Here is a 19,869-nt window from a genome sequence, read left to right as displayed (position 1 = left end):
TTTGTGAAACAAAGTTTTAATAGTTTGGAATTATTACAGGAGCCCGACACTTGTTAAGAATATGATTTCAGGCCTGGGTTATGGAGCCCTGAATGCAAGCTATCAGGTGAGATACTACCCCAATCCATGTAATTGTTGGGCTCCGAGTTAGCCAGCATTTTTATTCTAAATATCTGTATTTTTACCACTGTTTTTATGTCCTCAAACAGGCGGCATTGGCCGAGAGCAGCTTCCCACTTCTGAACAGCCCCCCACTGCTCAACAGCTCAGGCAGTGGCCTTCATGGAGGACATGATGATGTCACCAGCACTGGGGAACCTGGAAACAGCAATGGTAGCAGCCCTCGCCTTTCTCCTCAGTACAGGTATCGTCACCCTTCCCCACTCTGTTACAGTATATGTTTAGACTGTTTTAGTAATACAGTAATCCAATACTAGAAGAAGTGAATGGCATACTGTGCTTATAATGTACAGGAGAAGTTAAGATCTCCTTAACACAAACCATAATGCAATATGAAAAAAGAGAGAATAACACAAAATGCTAGTCACAATGCCAAAAGACAAATGTGGCTAGTTGTGTTACCTGGAAATATACATCAGTCTAATAAAAATATACTATATACATTGAATTCAAGGATTGAGATGTTCCAATAAGTGTGAGTTTAAAAAGTCAAGTAGGTACAAAAATGTTCCATAATCCCTGAGTGGGATAAAGGTATCACCAGCATATTCTTAGCAGCAGATATCCCCTCTGAGCTTTATTTGGGCTGGCTCTATGGGCTTCTGCAGTGCTATCCTAGTAACGGGACGGCAAGAAATAAATAGGGCTACCACCTAAATATTACCTGGAGTTTCTCCTTGGTACTTTAGTTGGTCTTTCACTGCTGGAGCACCACATTGGTGGTGTATGTCCAGCGGAGATTAACCAATTTACATAATGCAATATGAAATAGGAGTATGTGGTTTATGTAGTAAGGAGTTTAGCTATGGATTATCAATCTGTAGTTGTGGATTCTTTTTTGCGGTGGTGGTGGGGTTTCTGTGTGTGATTGCCAGGTATGACTGTATTCTAATGTCCCTAAAACAGTAGTGTGTGTGTGTTTATAGATATATATTTGTGGTCGGTTAATATAGGGATCGTGAAATAACTTGTGATTGGATCAAGTCGGTGTGGTGTGCCGAAACCGACGTAGTGGTAGGCCTGTAAAAAAAAGAGCCCCCCCCCGAAGGAATTGTTTAGGTATTAAGAGGATGAGGTGGGTGGGGTGAGAGAGAGACACACACCCACACAGACTATTTGTGACAATACACTGTCTTTTAGGATCACATAGTCCAATACAAAAACAGTGGGTGATGTCAGAAATCCCGTTAGAGCAGACTATGCATTTCTAAGATAATCTGACAAAAATATCTAAACCTTGACATAGTTGCTCTACTTCACAGCTCAAGCGTTCAAAAAGGTAGAAGGGGAAACTGCAGAATTATCATGCACACAATGTTTTTTCCTAACAAACACTTACTATTTGTTTGTTTTTGCAACAAAAACTGGGGATGAAGGATCTATGTACCAACCACCAGTGATGGGGCCTATTGCCCATTTGGTGATTCTCATAATTGTGTCAGTTGATCAATGATAGGTCAGGTCCTATCCCAATACACATTATCAATATCCTTATTTTCTATTCCAGTCAACCAGTCCATGTTAAAGAGGAACCAGCTGAAGAGGATGTCAGGCCTGCCTTACTTTCAGCACCGACCAATCAGAAAACAGTGCTGCCAGATGAACGAGACCTGGAACCAGAGACAGCCATGGAAGACTTGCCGTAATGGTTTCTGAACCCAATGAATAATTTTCCTTACCCCAAAGTCCAGCACTTCCACCAGAGACCAACTTTACCGTCTCCCCTAAGCCTCATCCAGCCTGAACTGAGAGATAATGAACTTGACTCTCTCCCACTCCTTGGGGTCTTCCTCAGTCTGGCAGCACTTCAGTGACTTATGGACTGGAGGGTGAATTCCCACAATCCTTTTCTCCCTTCAACAGAGTTGGAATGCTACTAATGACCTCTGACATTGACAGGGTGGGGGTTCCAGTCCTGTGTATTTATCCCCCACTGCACATTATGGGAACTATGAACTCCTCCTGCAACTGCAGTTAGGAACACCTCTGGACCACATCCTCTGCCATGCCCTTCAATGCATGCAGGATTGGGTGTCCTTCCCTTGGCTCCCGCTCCCTATTGCTAGCTGTTTCCCTGTCTGGTCAATTCAGAAGGTACCAAAAAGAACCAGACTTTATTTATTTTGCTCTGCGTGTTTCGGATCAATTTTACTGCTGGCATTCCTCACTCATACATGTGAGCACATGGTACGCAATACACAAGGACCCCTTAATGCATGGATGCAGATACAGCCACACTGTGTGCACAAATTTACACCTACATATACAAACACATGATGTGCACAGTAGTACACACGTTGTATGTGTGTACAAAGATGTGTGCTTTAAAACAAGGGTATACAAAGGGTTCTATGTACAAAGCAACATTGTGAGTGTCTAGATGCCAAATTGTGCACAGAGATATTGGCATAAACTGCTCCATATTTGTAAAATGCTAAAGAATACCTGGTGCTGTATCTTTTGGAGAAAAAAAACTAACAAAAAGATGGTCTTTTGTGGCCCTTGTTTCACAGTCACCATGTAACAAAATATCAGAGAAAATATTAACTAAAATATCATTTTTTAGCACAGATCTGGAAACTTCTGTGATCTTGCGAATGTAATTCCACATATGTAGGAGTTAAAATCATGTGAAGAAAAAAAAAGTGACACTCCATAGTATGCTAGTTTGGAAATGGAAAATTGGTGAAATAGACTTGTGCCAAAAAAGATTATTGATGATCTTTGCTATGTTGGCCCTATGGTGTACTTTCACAAATTACACACATCACTTATACATAGATTTACAGTTTGTATGCAGTGTGTACTCATGCAGAAACCCTCTCTTATCTCATAGAACTACATCCCTTAGCACACACAGTGTTTGTGGGTTATGAATCATAGTACATGTAGGTGGGCTGAGACATGTAAGAGGTATTTCAACCTTGAAAGAATGTCGCACTATTGGGACCAATTCACTTACTACATTCTAGAAATGCTACAGAATAAAATCCATGCTACGAAAACTGCCCATTCTCAGCTCCATACATACAATCCATAATAACACAAAAATTGCTCATGTACAAATTCACAGCTATTTACATTTTCACAGATATAGCTAATTGATCCACACATAGTAACTGCCTTACACATTCCTAATCACAAGCAGACATTTTCCATTTGCGCAGTAAACCTAGATATTGCTGGTTCTCATACACATGTACAAGTTGTTACCTTACAAGGACACACAGAGACACTTACAATTCACAAACACTATAATTTCTAATGTTCCAATGTATTCGCAAACATACAATGTATGTTCTAAGCAATGACCATGTTGTCCAAAACGTCTATTTGTCATGTACATACTGCCGTCACATTTGTCGACACCGTCCCTTTTTCAGTAAAGGACTTGTAGGACTCTCCCTCATGTGTGCTGCATCCTCCTACCCCTCCCTGACCAAAGATACCTCTCATGCCAAATAAACCAAAACCTCCTCTTACTTTGGCGTTGTGTTCAAAGGACACAGAAGAGAATACAGAGGTCACCCAAAGCCAATGGTACCAGTATATGTATTACAGTCACAGAGTGTACCTATCCCTCTTTGGTTTCTCCTCACTGTATTTTACCTGCCTGTATAAATACACTTGTGGACCTGGTGTGTCCATGCATTTTGAATGAGTGTGTGAGCGCATTATCTTTGCTTAGAAGATTGATTGGTGCTATGTGTGAATACCTCAATGATCAATGGGGTATATTAAAAAATACTTTTTTATTGGGATCTTGTGGTTTTTAAACCATCCTTTGAGAAAAAAACAAAACACTTCAAAACACTTATTATTGAACCCCCCTCCTCTTGAATATGTCTGTGTCCGGGAGTAACAGTGCACACAACCTTGGTGTCCCACATTTGGATCGAAGCAGGTCAAGCAGAGTACAAAAGAGTGCATTAAAGAACAGGATGACTATAAGCATATATGATGTGAAAGCTATAAAGAAGAGTGTAACTCCAGCAAAACGTCTCTACCCGAGCAGAGGCTGAACAGCTAGAGAGCTCACTTGGGTCACCGGACTCTGCTTGTGTCACTGATTAGAACTGGATTTAGTTTGATTGCTGATTTTCTAATTAACAGTAGGTCTGGTAGAGGAGAGTCATTTCAGTGGTTCAGTTAGATGTTTATGGCGGCCTGAACTACCTTTAAGTGCAGGCCAGAAACGGTTTCTGATTGTACTAAAAATTGTTACTTATAAAGATGCTTATAGCAATGGGTTGTAAACCACAAGATCCCTTTTGTTTTTTATTTAAATTTAGAAATAAAAAGCAATTTGCTTTTCAAAAATCTATTTTATTTTCATTTGCAGGGTTGAAACCTAAGATTTCCATTACGTTTATACTTCATTCGAGAAAGTAGCTCGATGAGCTGTAAAATAACGCTGCAGTCAAAACATTTTTCTCCATTTGAATATTTTGCCGTAAAGTTTGGTTTTCATGATTTGTCATGCTTCTTTGTTTAGCTAATGGACCCATCACTAACTGAGTTGTGCAAAACACAGGAGACCATTACAGTAGATGTCACAAAAGGTTGCACCAAAGCAAAACCTCAGAACTCACAATGGAACATGTTTTCACTGAAGTTTAATCTATTAAACTAGTCATACAGGTGTATATATAGATATATATTCCCTGTTGGTCGTGGATTGTTCTACAAAAGATCTCCAACTTCCGGTAGTAATATGGCAGATGTGACCTCAATTAAAATTGTTTAATTATTATTTTTTTTTTTTTTTAAGTATGTCACAGATGTATGTATGTAATATGGGAGTGTGTGCAAATTCGAGCTTATACACATAGATTCCATGTGAGAATCTACAAACAGGTACCACCCCAAGTCTATTCATTTGGATTTGGAGGGAATAGGCAGGACATATTACCTCATGCTCTGGGTCGGCTGATCAGTGTTGTGGCTTCTGATACTGTGCCAGCATCATTTGTATGCATGGTCACAGATTCCTCGTGTACAATAGGTTCTAGGTGCATGAAACATGTATGGACATTGGTATATATAACACGCAATAAATATAATTGTGTCACAGATCCTTCTAACTGTGTAACAGTAGAGGCCTCTTTGATCATGTCTAGCTAAGTCTGTAATAACCAATTTAATATTGGCATTTCCTGACCAGTGTATAGTTTTACATATTCAACATTTAGAACCATACGGGCACATTCTGCGCACCAAGTCAAAAAATAATAAAATAAAAATACAGATCTGTCACCTGAAAAAAAAAAATTACATCATTCAACAGAGCATACAAAACAAGTTATAAATGATGTTAACCTATTTTAAGAGGGGGTTTTAAGATATTTTAATGATAGGTTTTAGTTAACCTACCTGCTGATTAAACGTACGCTCCGGACATGTTGAAACCACATCCTGTTTCCTGATTTGTTCACTCGGTACACAACATCAGTTATAAAATATATTGCAAAGATTAAGGATGAAAAAAAATGATTGACCAAAAGAAGCCACTGTGCTTACTTGGAAATATTTTATTGAAAAAATTTTTTTGTAAAAAATCAGAAAAATGCAAAACCACAACATTTAAAAATATATATATAACTATTGTTTTCAATGTGGTTGTAATTGCTTTTTTTGTCTGGTGACAGGTCAAGTTCCTATAGATTCTGCTATATATGGAGAAAAGCTCTGTCAGTGTATAATCAAGTAATACATAGACAGAAATTGTTACTTTAACAAGGTAAATACCAGCATCACTACAAAGAAAACGCTAATAGTGGGTCCTTCTGAAATCTTCAAGATCAGAATCAATAAATTTGTTATTGAGAAACATACTTGTTTTTAAGTTTGTTGGTAATAAAGGTAGAGAAAAAGACTGAGGGGGAGATTGATACAAATTTAATGATCTTAAGAGAGCTGCAAAATTGTACAAATGGAGCAATCAACATTAAAACATTCCAAAGGTTATTACTCTCCACTTTTACAAATTTGCACCACATTTCTAATCCCACATAAACAAATAACCCCTAGGTGTCAACTCTGTGAAAAATATATTGTTTTATAAATTTAACCTGAAGAGAGAAAACGGCTTAAGATTTTTTGTGTTGTTTTTTTTTATTTTATTTTTTTGTTTCTCTCCCATGACTATATGTTTTATGTATTTTAAAAGCACTTGCTGCTGTAATTTATTATTAAAAAAAATATATATTAATCACTCAAAATATAAACTTGAAAAAGAAAGAAAACAAGTTTATTAACCTCAAGAAATATTTTATTTTGCGGATCGTGACACCAAGAATAATCCTTAAAATGTGTATTTACAAAAAAAATAATAAAAAAAAATATGTATGTACAATCAGGAACAGGTAGAAACAAAGAGATTATTTTTTTTTTATGCATAGGTAATAGAAAAATTGAGTTTGCACAGTAAGTATTCAAAATTTAACCTATAATAATATTTTCGGACTTCACAATAAAGCACAGTTTAGTGAATAAGTCACAATCACCATGGTGAAATTCTTCTTAATAAGAAATCACAGTTCTGAGTCCAAAACAACGTGTTTCTAGCTAAATGCAATTAAGAAGATAAGTCCCAAAACTATTCAGGGTACATAAGGCTGTAAATCTCTCTATCTGTAAGTTCAATTTAACCAGAAAAAATAAATATATATATATATATATATATATATATATATTATTATTATTATTATTATATATATGCAAAACAAGGTGTGTAGGTACTTCTCAAAAAAGTTAAATAAAGGGTGTGTTCCATGTGTATCCCCTTATCACCTCACAAAATTCACCAAATCAAATGAAGTGATACACACCTAGAAATAACACCCTCCTTGAACTCCATGGTTTTACATATCAGGACATAATAACAATCATCTGTTTCTTCACAGGTCTTAACATTAGGTAACTATAACAAAAATAAAGCCAAAATAGAGAAGCCATATGTCAAAAACTAGGTACACCCTTACTGCTTTCATAGGAGTTAAGAGGCTAAATAGCATAAGACAGGTGCCGCTACTCAATGTCCTTTGAACAGACAAGATCAAAGTGGAGATGTTTGGCCATAATGGACAGCGCTATGTTTGGTGAAAACCAAAAATAAATCAAACAGCCTATTAGAACAAACACCTCATACTAACTGTCAAGCACGGTGGTGGAGGGGCTTGTTTTGCAGTCACTGGGCCTGGGAATCTTGCAGTCATTGAGTTGACCATGAACTCTGTATACAAAAGTACTCTAGAGTCAAATGTAAGGCCACCTGTCCAACAGCTAAAGCTTTTCCGAAATTGGGTCTTGCAACAGGACAATGATCTCAAACACACCAGCAAATCTACAACAGAATGACTGAAAAATAAAAGAATCACGGTTTTGCAATGGCCAAGTTAAAGTCCAGACCTATTCCTTATTGAAATGCTGCAGCGGGACCTTAATAGAGCTGTGCATAAACAAATGGCAGCAAAAATCATACAAATCACGCAATGTTGTAAAGAAGAGTGGGCCAAAATTTCTCCACAAACACGGTACATTTAATCGTCCACCAACAATATCTAAGTCTTAGCTTAACCAATAAGCACTTAAAATGGAACTGGCACTTTCCCGTTGTTTGAAGCAATATGTTTATTTTCCCTTACATTAAACAAATAAATATTTGTGAGGCATGATAAATTAAATTAAATATAGAAATTAAGACTTATTTATCCTGCAACCAGGCCCTTCCATCTTAGCCTTCTGTCAATCATTGTTAGAAACTCTCTCCCTCACACCTGGTAGTCAGAGTACAGAAATCATACAGAGAAGGGGAGAAAGTATGCATTTTTTTTTTATTTCTCCCCTCCATTTGCAATATTTGGTCTGCTTTTGCACATCAGAACTGTATTATCGTGTTATGATGCCATTTGCTACATTTTTAATATACATATTAAAAGAAAATTGAGAATCTTGTGCATAAAAGGTTAAAACAAATTATAGACAATATTTCATGTTTTACTTAACTGTGTATTCTCCAGATGAGTGACAGTTCCCCTTTAGGGTAGGCATGTAATAGATACCAACAAAATACATGTAGCTCTTAGGCAGAGAAGTGGATGCATTGTCGCTCCTCGGTTAAACAACCAAAATATAGTGGGAAAAATGGGGTACAAAACAGAAAAAGTGGGCAATAAGCTTTTTGAGCCTGTACTGTGGATAGTAAAATGAAACAATCATACCATGCGTAGATCTTGTCGACCTCTGAAGTCCATGATCTGGCCACGTCCGAAAAATGCTCTGTCCCTGAGTAAGAAATTTAGTTGCCTAAATGGTATCTCCTGTGCGCTGTTTTGGGACTTCTAACCATTTGAAGGCCCTTTCTAGAGGAAATGGCAGTGAATAAAGCACAAGTTAGATATTAGGACATCATAGCAACTCATTTTATTGTACATGCTCAAGTTAAAAGAGACCGTTGCGAATATACATGATTAAACAATTATCTAAATTAATGGGACACCCTTGCCTTAGTTTAAAAGAGAAAGACAGCTAAATATATATATACAACATATTAAATAAACAAACTTACTCATAGTAGGTCGTCCTGTGTCCAAGAATCCATTAAAATCCACGTATCATGGATGGAGTATTTTGTTCTGTTTTACTGTGCACAGCACTTGCTAAATAGGAGCTTATTGGACTTTGACATAACTTCCTTTCTCTGTCGTCCATATTGTTTGCAAATGTATTTTTCTCCATAATAGTTCATTCTTATTTATATTCTGAGGATCCTTTTTAGGTTAAATGGAACCTAGAATTGGACTTATTTACAGCGTTGTAGCCCTAATACGTTTTGGAACTCATCTACTTAATTGTGTTTTGTTGGAATAACTGAATGGCTAATGCATACGAATAATCTCTAATTATGCCTTTTCTCATTGGTAAGAGATTATATTGTACATACAGCAAAATTTGTTTAGTAGTAAACATTTTAAGGATGATTCTTATCTTTTGGTGTCACTACATACAATATCAACATTTCTCAACGCTAAGGAACTTGTTTTATTTTATTTTCTTCAAGTTCATATTTTGATTTTGAGTGAGTGCAATTACCTATTTTTATAGTTATTTATTATTACTATTATTTATAAAACACAATGGTTTCACGAGACACACAATTTACACCCGGGGGGTATTACTTACAAGAGGTGCTGAGTGTCCTGCTCAAGAACAATTCAAACTAAAGCAAATGAAGTACAATTACACAGTAAGTAAATGTAGAGTACAGCATGTGAAAAAGCTATAGATTGTATTTGTGTTGATAATTAGACATGTGAAATTCGTTTCGGTCCGAATGTTAGGACGAATTTCGGGCAATTCGGAAATTCGGGTACTTCCGAATGTCTGAATAGATGAATTGTCGAAGTTCCGAAATTACCGAATTTCCGAAGTGCTGAAGTGCCGAATTTCCGAAGTGCCAAAGTGCTGAAGTGACGAATTTCAGAAGTGTCGAAGTGCCGAAGTTCCGAAGTTGCCAAGGTGCCAAAGTTCCGAAGCACAGTATTGCCTAAGAACTAATATACTTACCCAGTCGAAGAATGAAGTATGTGACACTGTATACAATTTTAAATAAAAAGTATACAAACATAGCCAGGATTCAGCTGTAAGCATGTGCAACACTTACAACAATCAAGTAACATACATTCATATAAAATGTAAGTTACTTAGCCAGTCAATGTAATGACAGGAATGAATAAGTAGATAACTCCCTAATTCCCACGGTATCAGGGAGCTATCTACTAAAAGGCTGAAAGACCTAAATTGGTCTTTCAGCCAAATTTACTAATACTAAGTAAAGATTACTTAGTATTAGTAAATTATGCCCCTACTCTCTATACCGCGAGTAGGGGCATGTCTATTAAACAGTGAGCAGCCTATGGCCCTAAAAATAATGAGGGGGGCCATTAACTAAGTACCTGTAAAAAAAATAAAACTTACCATTTGATGTTTTCTTTCTTCCAAAATCTTATTTTTTCAGCCCCAAAAAGGCCAAATAAAAAATCCATATTAACTGACGCACTTAAAAAAAATAAAAATAATCCTTCTTCACCCATGGAGGGCTCCACGCAGACTGAGCTTATAAAGCCTTGCCCCACTCTGCAATTAGGCTCAGAGCACTCTGATTGGTGGGTTTAAGTTACTTAATCCACCAATCCGAGTGTTATGAGTAAAATTACACAGCGTGGGAAAATTCCAAAGAACTTTCCCACGCTGTGTAAAATGACACAGAGCACTCTGATTGGTGGATTTCAAGCCAACCAATCAGAGTGCTGTGATAGGTAAATGTAGAGACTTACCTGTCAGTCTCTTCATTTACCTGTCAGAGCACTCTGATTGGATGGCTTAAACCCACCAATCAGAGTGCTCTGAGCCTAATTGCAGGGTGGGGCAAGGCTTTATAAGCCTTTCCCCACCCTGCAGAGCTCAGTCTGCGTTGGTTATTATGGATTTTTTATTTGGCCTTTTTTGGGGCTGAAAAAAGATTTTAGAAGAAAGAAAACATCAAATGGTAAGTTTTATTTTCTAGTAGGGGTTAGGTTTTTTTTGGGAGGGTGGTGACTAGGGGTTTGGAGACCCCTAGTCACCTGGGGGGGGTAACATTTTTATTTAGGGCCCCCACCCGCCGCTCAGGGGTGGGGGCCAGGGGGGAGGACAATAGGTCCCCCCTTATTAGTATTTAGGGCCCCCACCCACCACTCAGAGGTGGGAGCCAGGGGGGAGAACATTAGGTCCCCCCCTTATTAGCATTTAGGGCCCCCACCCACCGCTCAGGAATAGGGGCCAGGGGAGAGGACATTAGGCCCCCCCTTATTAGCGTTTAGGGTCCCCACCCACCGCTCAGGGGTTGGGGCCAGGGGGAGGACATTAGGTCCCCCCTTATTCTAATTTAGGGCCCCCACCTATCGCTCAGGGGTGGGGGCCAGGAGGGAGGACATTAGGTCCCCCCCTTATTAGTATTTTAGGCCCCCACCCATCACTCAGGGTTGGGGGCCAGGGGGAGGACATTGTTTGGTGGTATTTTTCCCACCTTATCAATAAAGCTGCTACTTTTTCACCATTTCTGGAGTCCTGCATTGTGTATTCATCGGTGAACTACAGAAGGGATAATTTGGCCCCCCATTGCTATCCGGGGAGGCACCCTAAGGCTTAATTTTCTACAAAATCCTGTGAGTGCATTACATTTATGCGATTTGTTTTTTTATACTGTATCACACTATGTATGTGTTTTGTTTGTTGTAGATTTGCAGCCGTATCCCAAACTTCTTTGTTATCCCATATTTCTGCTGTGTAACGTCATCTTTTCTGGGTAGTGACCTGGGAGGCTGCCGCATTGTATCTCTTTGAGATAAGTATTAATTCGTATTGTTTTTCTAAGTCTACATTTACCTGTCATAGCACTTTGATTGGTTAGCTTGAAATCCAGCCAATCAGAGTGCTCTGTGTCATTTTACACAGCGTGGGAAAGTTCTTTGGAATTTTCCCATGCTGTGTAATTTGACTCATAACTCTCTGATTGGTTACTTTCAATCCACCACAATAGGTCCCTCCCCTTATTCTAATTTAGGGCCCCACCTGCCGCTCAGGGGTAGGGCCGGGGGAGAGGACAATAGGTCCCCCTCCCATATTCTACTTTAGGGCTCCCACCCGCTGCTCACGGGTAGGGCCGGGTGAGAGGACAATAGGTCCCCCTCCCGTATTCTTCTTTAGGGCCCCCACCCACCGCTCAGGGGTGGGGGGTGGGGGGAGGAAAATAGGTAATCCCCCCTTATTCTTCTTTAGGGCCCCCACCCGCCGCTCAGGGGTGGGGGCCAGGGGAGAGGACAATAGGTCCCCACCCTTATTCTTCTTTAGGGCCTCCACCCACCGCTCAGAGGTGGGGGCCGGGGGGAGGACAATATGTTCCCCCCTATTCTACTTTAGGGCCCCCACCTGCCGCTCAGGGGTGGGGGCCGGGGGGAGGACAATAGGACCCCCTTATGATTCTTTAGGGCCCCCAACCACCGTTTAGGGGGAGGGGGCGGGGGGGGGGGGTTACAGTGAGCAGCCACAGGCTCACTGTTTAATAGACGTGAGAATTAGGGAGTTGTCTACTTACTCATTCCCATCCATTGACTGTAATGGAAGTAACTTACATTTTATCTGAATGTGTTACTTGATTGTTGTAAGTGTTGTAAATGCTTACAGCTGAATCCTGGCTATGTTTGTATACTTTTTATTTAACTTGTATACAGTGTAACATTCTTCATTCTTCCACTGGGTAGGTATATTAGTACTTCGGCAATACTGTGCTTCGGAACTTTGGCACTTCGGAAATTCGGCGATTTCAGAACTTCAGCAATTTCAGAACTTCGGGACCTCGGCAATTCAGCTATTCGGACATTTGGATGTATCCGAATGTCCGAATTGCCCGAAATTCATCCGAATTGACATTCGGAATGAAACGAATTGCACATGTCTAATGCTTAGAATTTTGAATTGGATCTAAGAATGTATTGGGCACAACATAAGGTTTGACAGAGATATAGGAGAAGTAGGAGGTTAGGTAGATAATTCATGCAATTTCAGGGGATTGTAAGCAGGTGACCTGACCTTGAGTGAGAACAGTGATGAACGACTTACATTAATCGAAATAAGATGATGAGAGCATGCACAAGATTGTACATATATGAAGTGTTAGGAAGGGGCAAAAATAAAGCTATGGTTTTTAATGGAAGTGTTAGATTTGAATATTGACTTTAAGAAGGGAGTTAAAGAGAGGTAGAATCAAAGAAAATACTGAGGCAGTGAGCCAGCTGGGTGCACTTTATAGTAGCACCATTGACCTGAAGCAATAGTGGAGGAAGAGTGCTTGAAGTAGAAGACAAAAAGAATGACAAGAAGTCTTTTGATAGATTGAATTTTAGAAAGTGAGCAGTTAACCCAGTTGGAGTGAATGAGAGGCCACTGATGATGCAATTAAGGAGGGAGGGTGTTAGGTCAGGGGAAATGGGATAGATCTGTGTGTTATTGGCATAAACTGGTATCAATTTTTTTTACCAGGTCACCCAGTGATCCAGTGTAGAGTAAGAACAAAAACGGTCCCAGAACGGAACTTTGAAGAACACCAGCAGCACTCAAATCACCTTGTCTAAAGTAGTTTTAGTGCAGTGTTGAGGACAGAAAGTCAGTAGCTCTGACTCTGGTGAGAGGGACAGCCGCAATGGGTTGAAATAATGTGTTAAAGGTTTGGAAGATGTGTCTATTATAAGAGAAGGTGATGTGTTTAGCTAAACAAGTGCAGCCTGAATGTATGGTGCAGTAAGTCAGGTTTAGCACAGGACCTTCTCCAGCTATGTTCAGCTGTTTTGGAGCAGCTTTGGGGGTATTGCAATAACTTTGTATACTGTAGCTGGAGTGTTGTATATTAAAAGGAACTGAGTGCTGTTGATTCTGTTTTCTTTAGTAAGGATGAGAGTGGACTTGAACAGGAACTCTAGAACTCTAGAGGTGCAACAGTAGATGGAAGAGACTGGAAATCTCTGGAAAGTTGCTGCTATACTTGCTATACTTCCCTATATATTTTTACAGATACTGTACAGTCATCAGTTAATGCACTGCCTGTTACCTTTTACCTGTGCAAGGCAGCTTGGAATCTCTGGGTAACTACCTGTTGCCCAGGTATGAAAGCCAATAGCAGGTTGTGGACAAATGATTAGACTTCAAATCATTATAATTCCATGTTAACATCTATTATGCAAAAGAAAGCAGGAAAGAGAGTGAGCATCACAGAGCAGAACTATCCCACTTCCCCTAGACATCATGGACAAAAGCACTTCAGCACTATGCCTGTTTTGTGTGTGTATGATTATTGTTAGCGTGAGAGTTTGTGTGTATGTTTATGCATAGAGTAATAGTGTTTTTTAGTCTGTATTTGAAAATTAGTTTGCAGTATCTGTATTAGCAATATCAATTGTATCTATAACAATGACATCGATTGGCTGAGCGATTAATGCTTTATGAATATGGATTAAATTGATATTGTTACTGTTGAACTGCTGTATTATTAATTCTTGTGGAGTTTCTGCAAATGTGCGGTTCTTGCCGCGACATCCAGTCTGCCAGACGAGGTCACCCCAGGAGTGCCCAGCAGGGGATTTGAACCCTGGACTTTGGCTTTGTGTATCTTGCTCTTTTGCCACTGTGCCATCCAGCCATTCATAGTATCGCCGTAATAGGTGTCCTTGCCTTGTTCCAGCACTGGGAGCTGAACTTACCCGTGGCTACTCTAGCACACCTGTATGCCATATTAATTGGCTGGATATAAAAGCCTGTCACACCCTGGGAGGGGTGTCAGTTCATTGACTCTGGTTCCCTTGTTTGGTTCCTGTTTCTCCGTACCTGCGTTCCAGTGTTTCCTGTCTAATTCTGGCTTCTGACCTTGGCTTTCCTCCTGGACTACTCTGATCTCTGGCTTCCCTGATTTTGGCTTCCCTTGACTACGCTTCTGCTAATCCCTACTGTACAGCGTCTTGGAGCACTTTTCCAGCAAAGCCCCCATGCACAGACTCAAAGGCCAGGTGGCGTCTTACCTGGTCACCCTGGTCTGTGTCTACTTTGCAAGGGTAAGCGTATAACTCTGCGAGCTGGACTCCCGATCAGGTAAGACTCATTACACTTGTGTAATATAGTGCATGGGGGGCAAATAGACTTGGCCAGGCCTGGGGCTGCCAAAACAATACATTAATCACTATCTTTGTGGCGGAACCTACCACCAATTTTGTATACTTTGCCCCTGTTCGTGTGTTTTTCCCTTTTTCTGTTCGGGAGTTATTCTGTACGAATGCCATCCATTCATCTCCCGAACGAGGACCACCCCTATACCCCATTAGAAATTTCACAGCATCAACTTAAGTGCGAAACCACAAGGGAAGTAATTAATGAATGCTTCCCATTGGGTGGCCGCCGTGTCGTATAACCGAATGCACGTGGTCGACAAAAGAATGGCGTCCATCTTATCTCCCAAACGTGGGCAGCAGCACTTGGTCGTTGAGTTCCTGGAACTTTTTTAGGCTAGGCACGAACCCTGGTAAAGATTAGACCGCTGCCCGTTCTACTTCCCAACAACCTATTCGAAGGACGTTCGGGAGATATGAACTACCAAACAGAAGGGAGCATTCGTATCCTGAAACTAAGAGATTCCCTTGCATGGCGTTCGCACAATAACCCCGAACCGAGACCGGCCAGGACACCTATTTCCCTGGAACTGTTTTGGGCTAGTGCCTCGTGTCCGGCCGGTCAAAACTTTACCCTGGTAGCATTCCAGTTTCACTGAACCGATCTGAGTGATATTTGAATATGTTATACACTCAGATCAAGACTATCCAGGGATATTACTTTGTGGGGTTCCTAGTTATGGTGAGGGCACTTTTGGGGTACTGTGGATTTTCTGTACCTGTGAGATAATTGAATTATAGGTTTTTCTCACATAATTATCTCTCAGCTACAGAGGATCTTGGGATTGAAACCTCTGCATTCTTGTATTGGGTCTGTGCATAAAAGCCGTGTGTGGCCAAAATAAAATCAGTTGACTCCCAGAACTATGTTTCATCTGGTTACTGGGGGAATGGATGTCTTTAATGGTTCCATAGTGGCTGAGTGAAGGAATTAGCGGAGGTAACCAGTCGGGTTACCCGTGGTCCGCTACAATCTTGAGGGCTTTGGCATGGTGTATGAGACTGGGTAGAGGGTACATTCTACATGTCAGACTGTTGTGATCTGAGAGGGGAAGCTATGTTGGAGATAGCAAAGGCAGATCAAATGTTTTATGGTATGAGAGTGGGGTGTTAAATGAGATTTGGTTTAGGACTTATACCATCTCATTCATGCTTTCTCTAGAATAAAACTAACGCTGAGGTTATGCTACTTCTTTCAGTATTCATGGCAGTCTCTGATGCACAATTGACTTTACATTGTGTCAGGCCACACTAAAAATTCCTGAAGCTCACAGTCAGCTTTAATAAGGTGCAATGTATGGTATTATAACTTTCAATTTGTCACTAGGTCCGTTGCCAGAGCATGGTAAATCCTGCAGCTCTGCTTCTAGTAAAAGAGGCAAAGTCATGCTTCCTAACATTCCGAGAGATGAAATCCAGATTGAAGGTTGTAAGGATATGTCAGTGACGTAATGTGTCTTGGTGGAGAGTGTTGGCAAACGAGCCTGGAAAGACCGTGTTTCAGCCTGGCTCACTAGTATAAAAAACAAATAAAAAAGAGTTACCTGCACACTATCCCAAATTGCATATTTGGATAAATTGAGGTTTTTTGTTTCACTCCAACGGCCATTAGGTGTAAGCCCACCTGCCATGTCAAGGCAAACCTCTTAGGTGGATCCTTCACTAACAATTCCCCTTGTGCCCTTCAGCTTTAGGTAAAAAAATATCTCTAATGAGACTGAGAGGGGTATTTTTTTTTAAACCCTTACATATTTATTAACACTCAAAAAACGTATTATATAGTTTGGGGTAAATCTTTGTTTCTTTGGTTTTTATTGTATGTATTGGGGCTGATGTGTACTTTTGTCATTGCTTCCGCCCAGGAGTAGTTGGAGTCTGAGTGCAGATTTGTTTTTATGTGTTTGTATTGGCTCACTAGTATGCCTGCTGCATATGAAGACCTGCCAGTCAGCTTACCAGGTCTGCCCATGGAGAGGGAGCTGTTAAAGCTTACTTGTGTGGATAGACAAGGCTTACACTGCCCTCGAACAGCACAATAACAGGCTTGTGCCGCATGTTTTGGAAAGCTTTTACTTTGGGACCTGAGAAAAAAACATTTTTGGACTGGTGCTTCAAATTTGGACTGTCTCACCAGGTGTGTGACTGTTAGGAAGAATTTTAGAAGTGGTTCTAGAGTCTAAATGACAACAGAGAGAAAATTATACATAATATAACATGACCCTTTCATGGTGGGGTGGAATAGTGTTCCAGTGTATGGATCTACCTTTGACTACCACTGCCAAACATCACGTCAATAAAGGTGTCCAAAATATGGTGGGACTTTGGAAAGTCAACTGGTAAGCTTTATATGTGCACTCCAAAAAACATTTTTGTGTATCTGATTTGCTGTCGATTCATCACCTCGTTTGTGCAGGGTCTTCATCAGCCTATTGTTTCTGCAACATTTTGTAATTGTCTCATTTATTGTTAAATTTCCCACTTTATTATATTGTAAAGTGCTACGGAATAAGTTGGTGCTATATAAGAGATGGCAGTTCACAGCTGTACCAGTCTCTCGTATGTGATGAACATGCAGACATTATTTCACTAGAATCCAGACAACGTATTCTAGAGCGGCGGTTATTAATATTTTAGTTGGATCCAAAAATGGGTTATCATGTCATATTAGTGGTTTATTAGTGGGAATAGACCAGCTCGCAATACCAAGAAACTAACTATAAGTTGCTCACACTGTGGTACAGGACACCAACGTTACTCCACAGGATCTTCCTGACGATTCCACCGACGTGCTGGAGGTGTGAAGTGGAGAGGGGCACGACGTTGCATATCTGGTGGGAATGTCGCCTGATTGTGCCATTTTGGGACATGATTCGGCAGGAATGCAATGAAGTCCTGGGGGAGACGCCGGGATGGTCTGCGGCTCTATCGTTGCTACACATCTCGGAGATGTCTATAGCGAGGTACAAGAAATTGATCTTGCGCCACCTACTCAACGCGGCGAAGGCCCTGATCCCGGCATACTGGAAAAAGAAAGAGACACCTCGACTGGAAGACTGTATCTGCAGGGTGGAGGACATTCGGGGGGCAGAGGCCTTACAAGCATCCCTGTTGGGGAGAGGGGACAAACATGCTGAGAGGTGGCAACCATGGGTTGTCTATAGGTCCCAGGATCGTTAGTCCGTTAGATTGGGTAAGCAGCTGGAGGGGGGACCCACGGGGGGGCATGGTCGGTCTGTACACCCATCCCATCCTGGGTACCCGCGGGGGGGGGGCCTGCGGGATGCTGGGTCCTGATGCCGCTCAGGGGGTGCTGGAGCTCTGGTGACATTACTCAGCTCTCTACCCTTTCTTGCTCCTTCTCTTCTTCACTCCTATTCTACCCACTACCTTTTCATCCTACTCTGCACACCACGAAAAACCTTGACAGATAACGATACACATGACCGGCAAGGGATCGAGCCGAATACACCTGGGAATTATGTCCTAAAACTCCCCCGCTCTTGAAAGCCATAGGCTCGCCCCCCGCCCCTTGGACACGCCTAGACACCACGAGAAGAGCCGCACTAAGAAACCATATGGTTCATGGGAAAAGCCCAATGTTCTAGTGGGGGGTAACAGGAGGAATCAGGGGTGAGTGGTCGGACAATCCGAGCAGTGTCACGACCTCTAAAAGTTCATTGTACATAGGCTTGAATAGCAATCACCTGCATGACGTTTCTACTTACCTAGTACATCCACGGCAGGTCTTCCTGCCTTATTACTGAATCGGACCTGCATGCCCATAATTACGTGTACCTCTGTCATGTTTTGTATGCCTATTCTGATTTCTGTCATGCCAATTGACACCACAGACCCAGGGGATTTCTTGAGAGACCTGCGTGTCTCCCTTTTCTATGGGTACCAGGGAGATCTGTGTATCTCAATTGATCTACTGTTATATTGCTCTACCAGTTATTTGAAACCTGCACGTTTCTAAGTAATGATTTTCATGATTTTCATAACTTTCCTTGTATCACTTAAAAATTTCAAATAAAAAGAGATTTAAAAAAAACAAAACTTTTGTTGTTGTTTTACAAACAAATTTCAATTGAAATTAGCACTTTTATAAATTAACCTTGTTTATATCCCCCCAGCTCTCAATCAGACAATCTATCCTGTTACTTCCTGGTTTGGTTAGCTCAGTGGAGCTAAACTCAAGAGGCTGTAATTGCTCAGAGCACCTGCCTTCCAAAGAATTCTCATTGAGCTGCATTGGGAAGTTTGTGACTGGACAACAAATACAATAACGCCCACATGCATTTGTACTCCCCCCCACCCCCCCCCCCACCCCTAGATGCCAATATGCTTTTAAATTCAAATTTCACAGTAAACACTATCCACAACGAAAACAAGTAAAGCTCAGCATATAAAAGTAATATTGTAGAAATTTCAACCAGGTACCCACTCATTCTCGAGTCCACAGGAAGTCAATATTCAAAGTATTCAACTTAAAACAATTAATAGACTGGATTCCATATAAAAATTATAGCAATTGTAATTTTTTACAAAACAGAGGCATGACCAAGTATTAGTATGCAGGTATGCATTGGTTAGGAAATATACCCATATTTCTGGCTCCGATCGACCCCCTGGCTTGAGCCAGCAGGGAGATCAAAAGTGCTCCCAGACGGTTCTTTAAAAATTGACTCCCAGGTGGTCCGTGGTGCAGCCACACTCCCTCACGGTTCTGGCACTCTGTAAGGGAGTCAGAGCACAGGCGCTGGGTTTGAGGATTGTGGCTACACCCGGAGCTCCTGTAATATGACTGATAATCTGCTACCTAGTTGTTGGGAAGGGAGCCTGGAGCACTTCGTCGCCAAGGCTTGACTGGGGTCTCACTGGAGCTTTTCCCCCCAACCAGGCTACAGCTCTGCCTATTCTGCTGCAGACCTTCTAT

General features: G+C 40.8%; 1 protein-coding gene across 2 annotated transcripts in view; it reads left to right on the top strand.

Moving 5' to 3' along the window:
- The window catches only part of FOXP4 (forkhead box P4), a 55,221-nt gene extending 49,207 nt beyond the window's left edge, over positions 1-6,014 (top strand). For both annotated transcript variants that reach the window (XM_063451706.1, XM_063451715.1), the window contains exons 15-17: positions 40-106; positions 210-364; positions 1,688-6,014. In XM_063451706.1, the coding sequence (XP_063307776.1) occupies positions 40-106; positions 210-364; positions 1,688-1,826 (361 nt within the window). In that variant the 3' untranslated portion in view covers positions 1,827-6,014. The remainder of the gene's footprint in view (positions 1-39; positions 107-209; positions 365-1,687) is intronic.
- The last annotated feature ends 13,855 nt before the right edge of the window (positions 6,015-19,869 follow it).

The sequence above is a fragment of the Pelobates fuscus genome, chromosome 1, assembly GCF_036172605.1.
Source record: "Pelobates fuscus isolate aPelFus1 chromosome 1, aPelFus1.pri, whole genome shotgun sequence".
NCBI lineage: Eukaryota > Metazoa > Chordata > Amphibia > Anura > Pelobatidae > Pelobates > Pelobates fuscus.
This window is presented reverse-complemented; position numbering and strand designations above follow the sequence as displayed.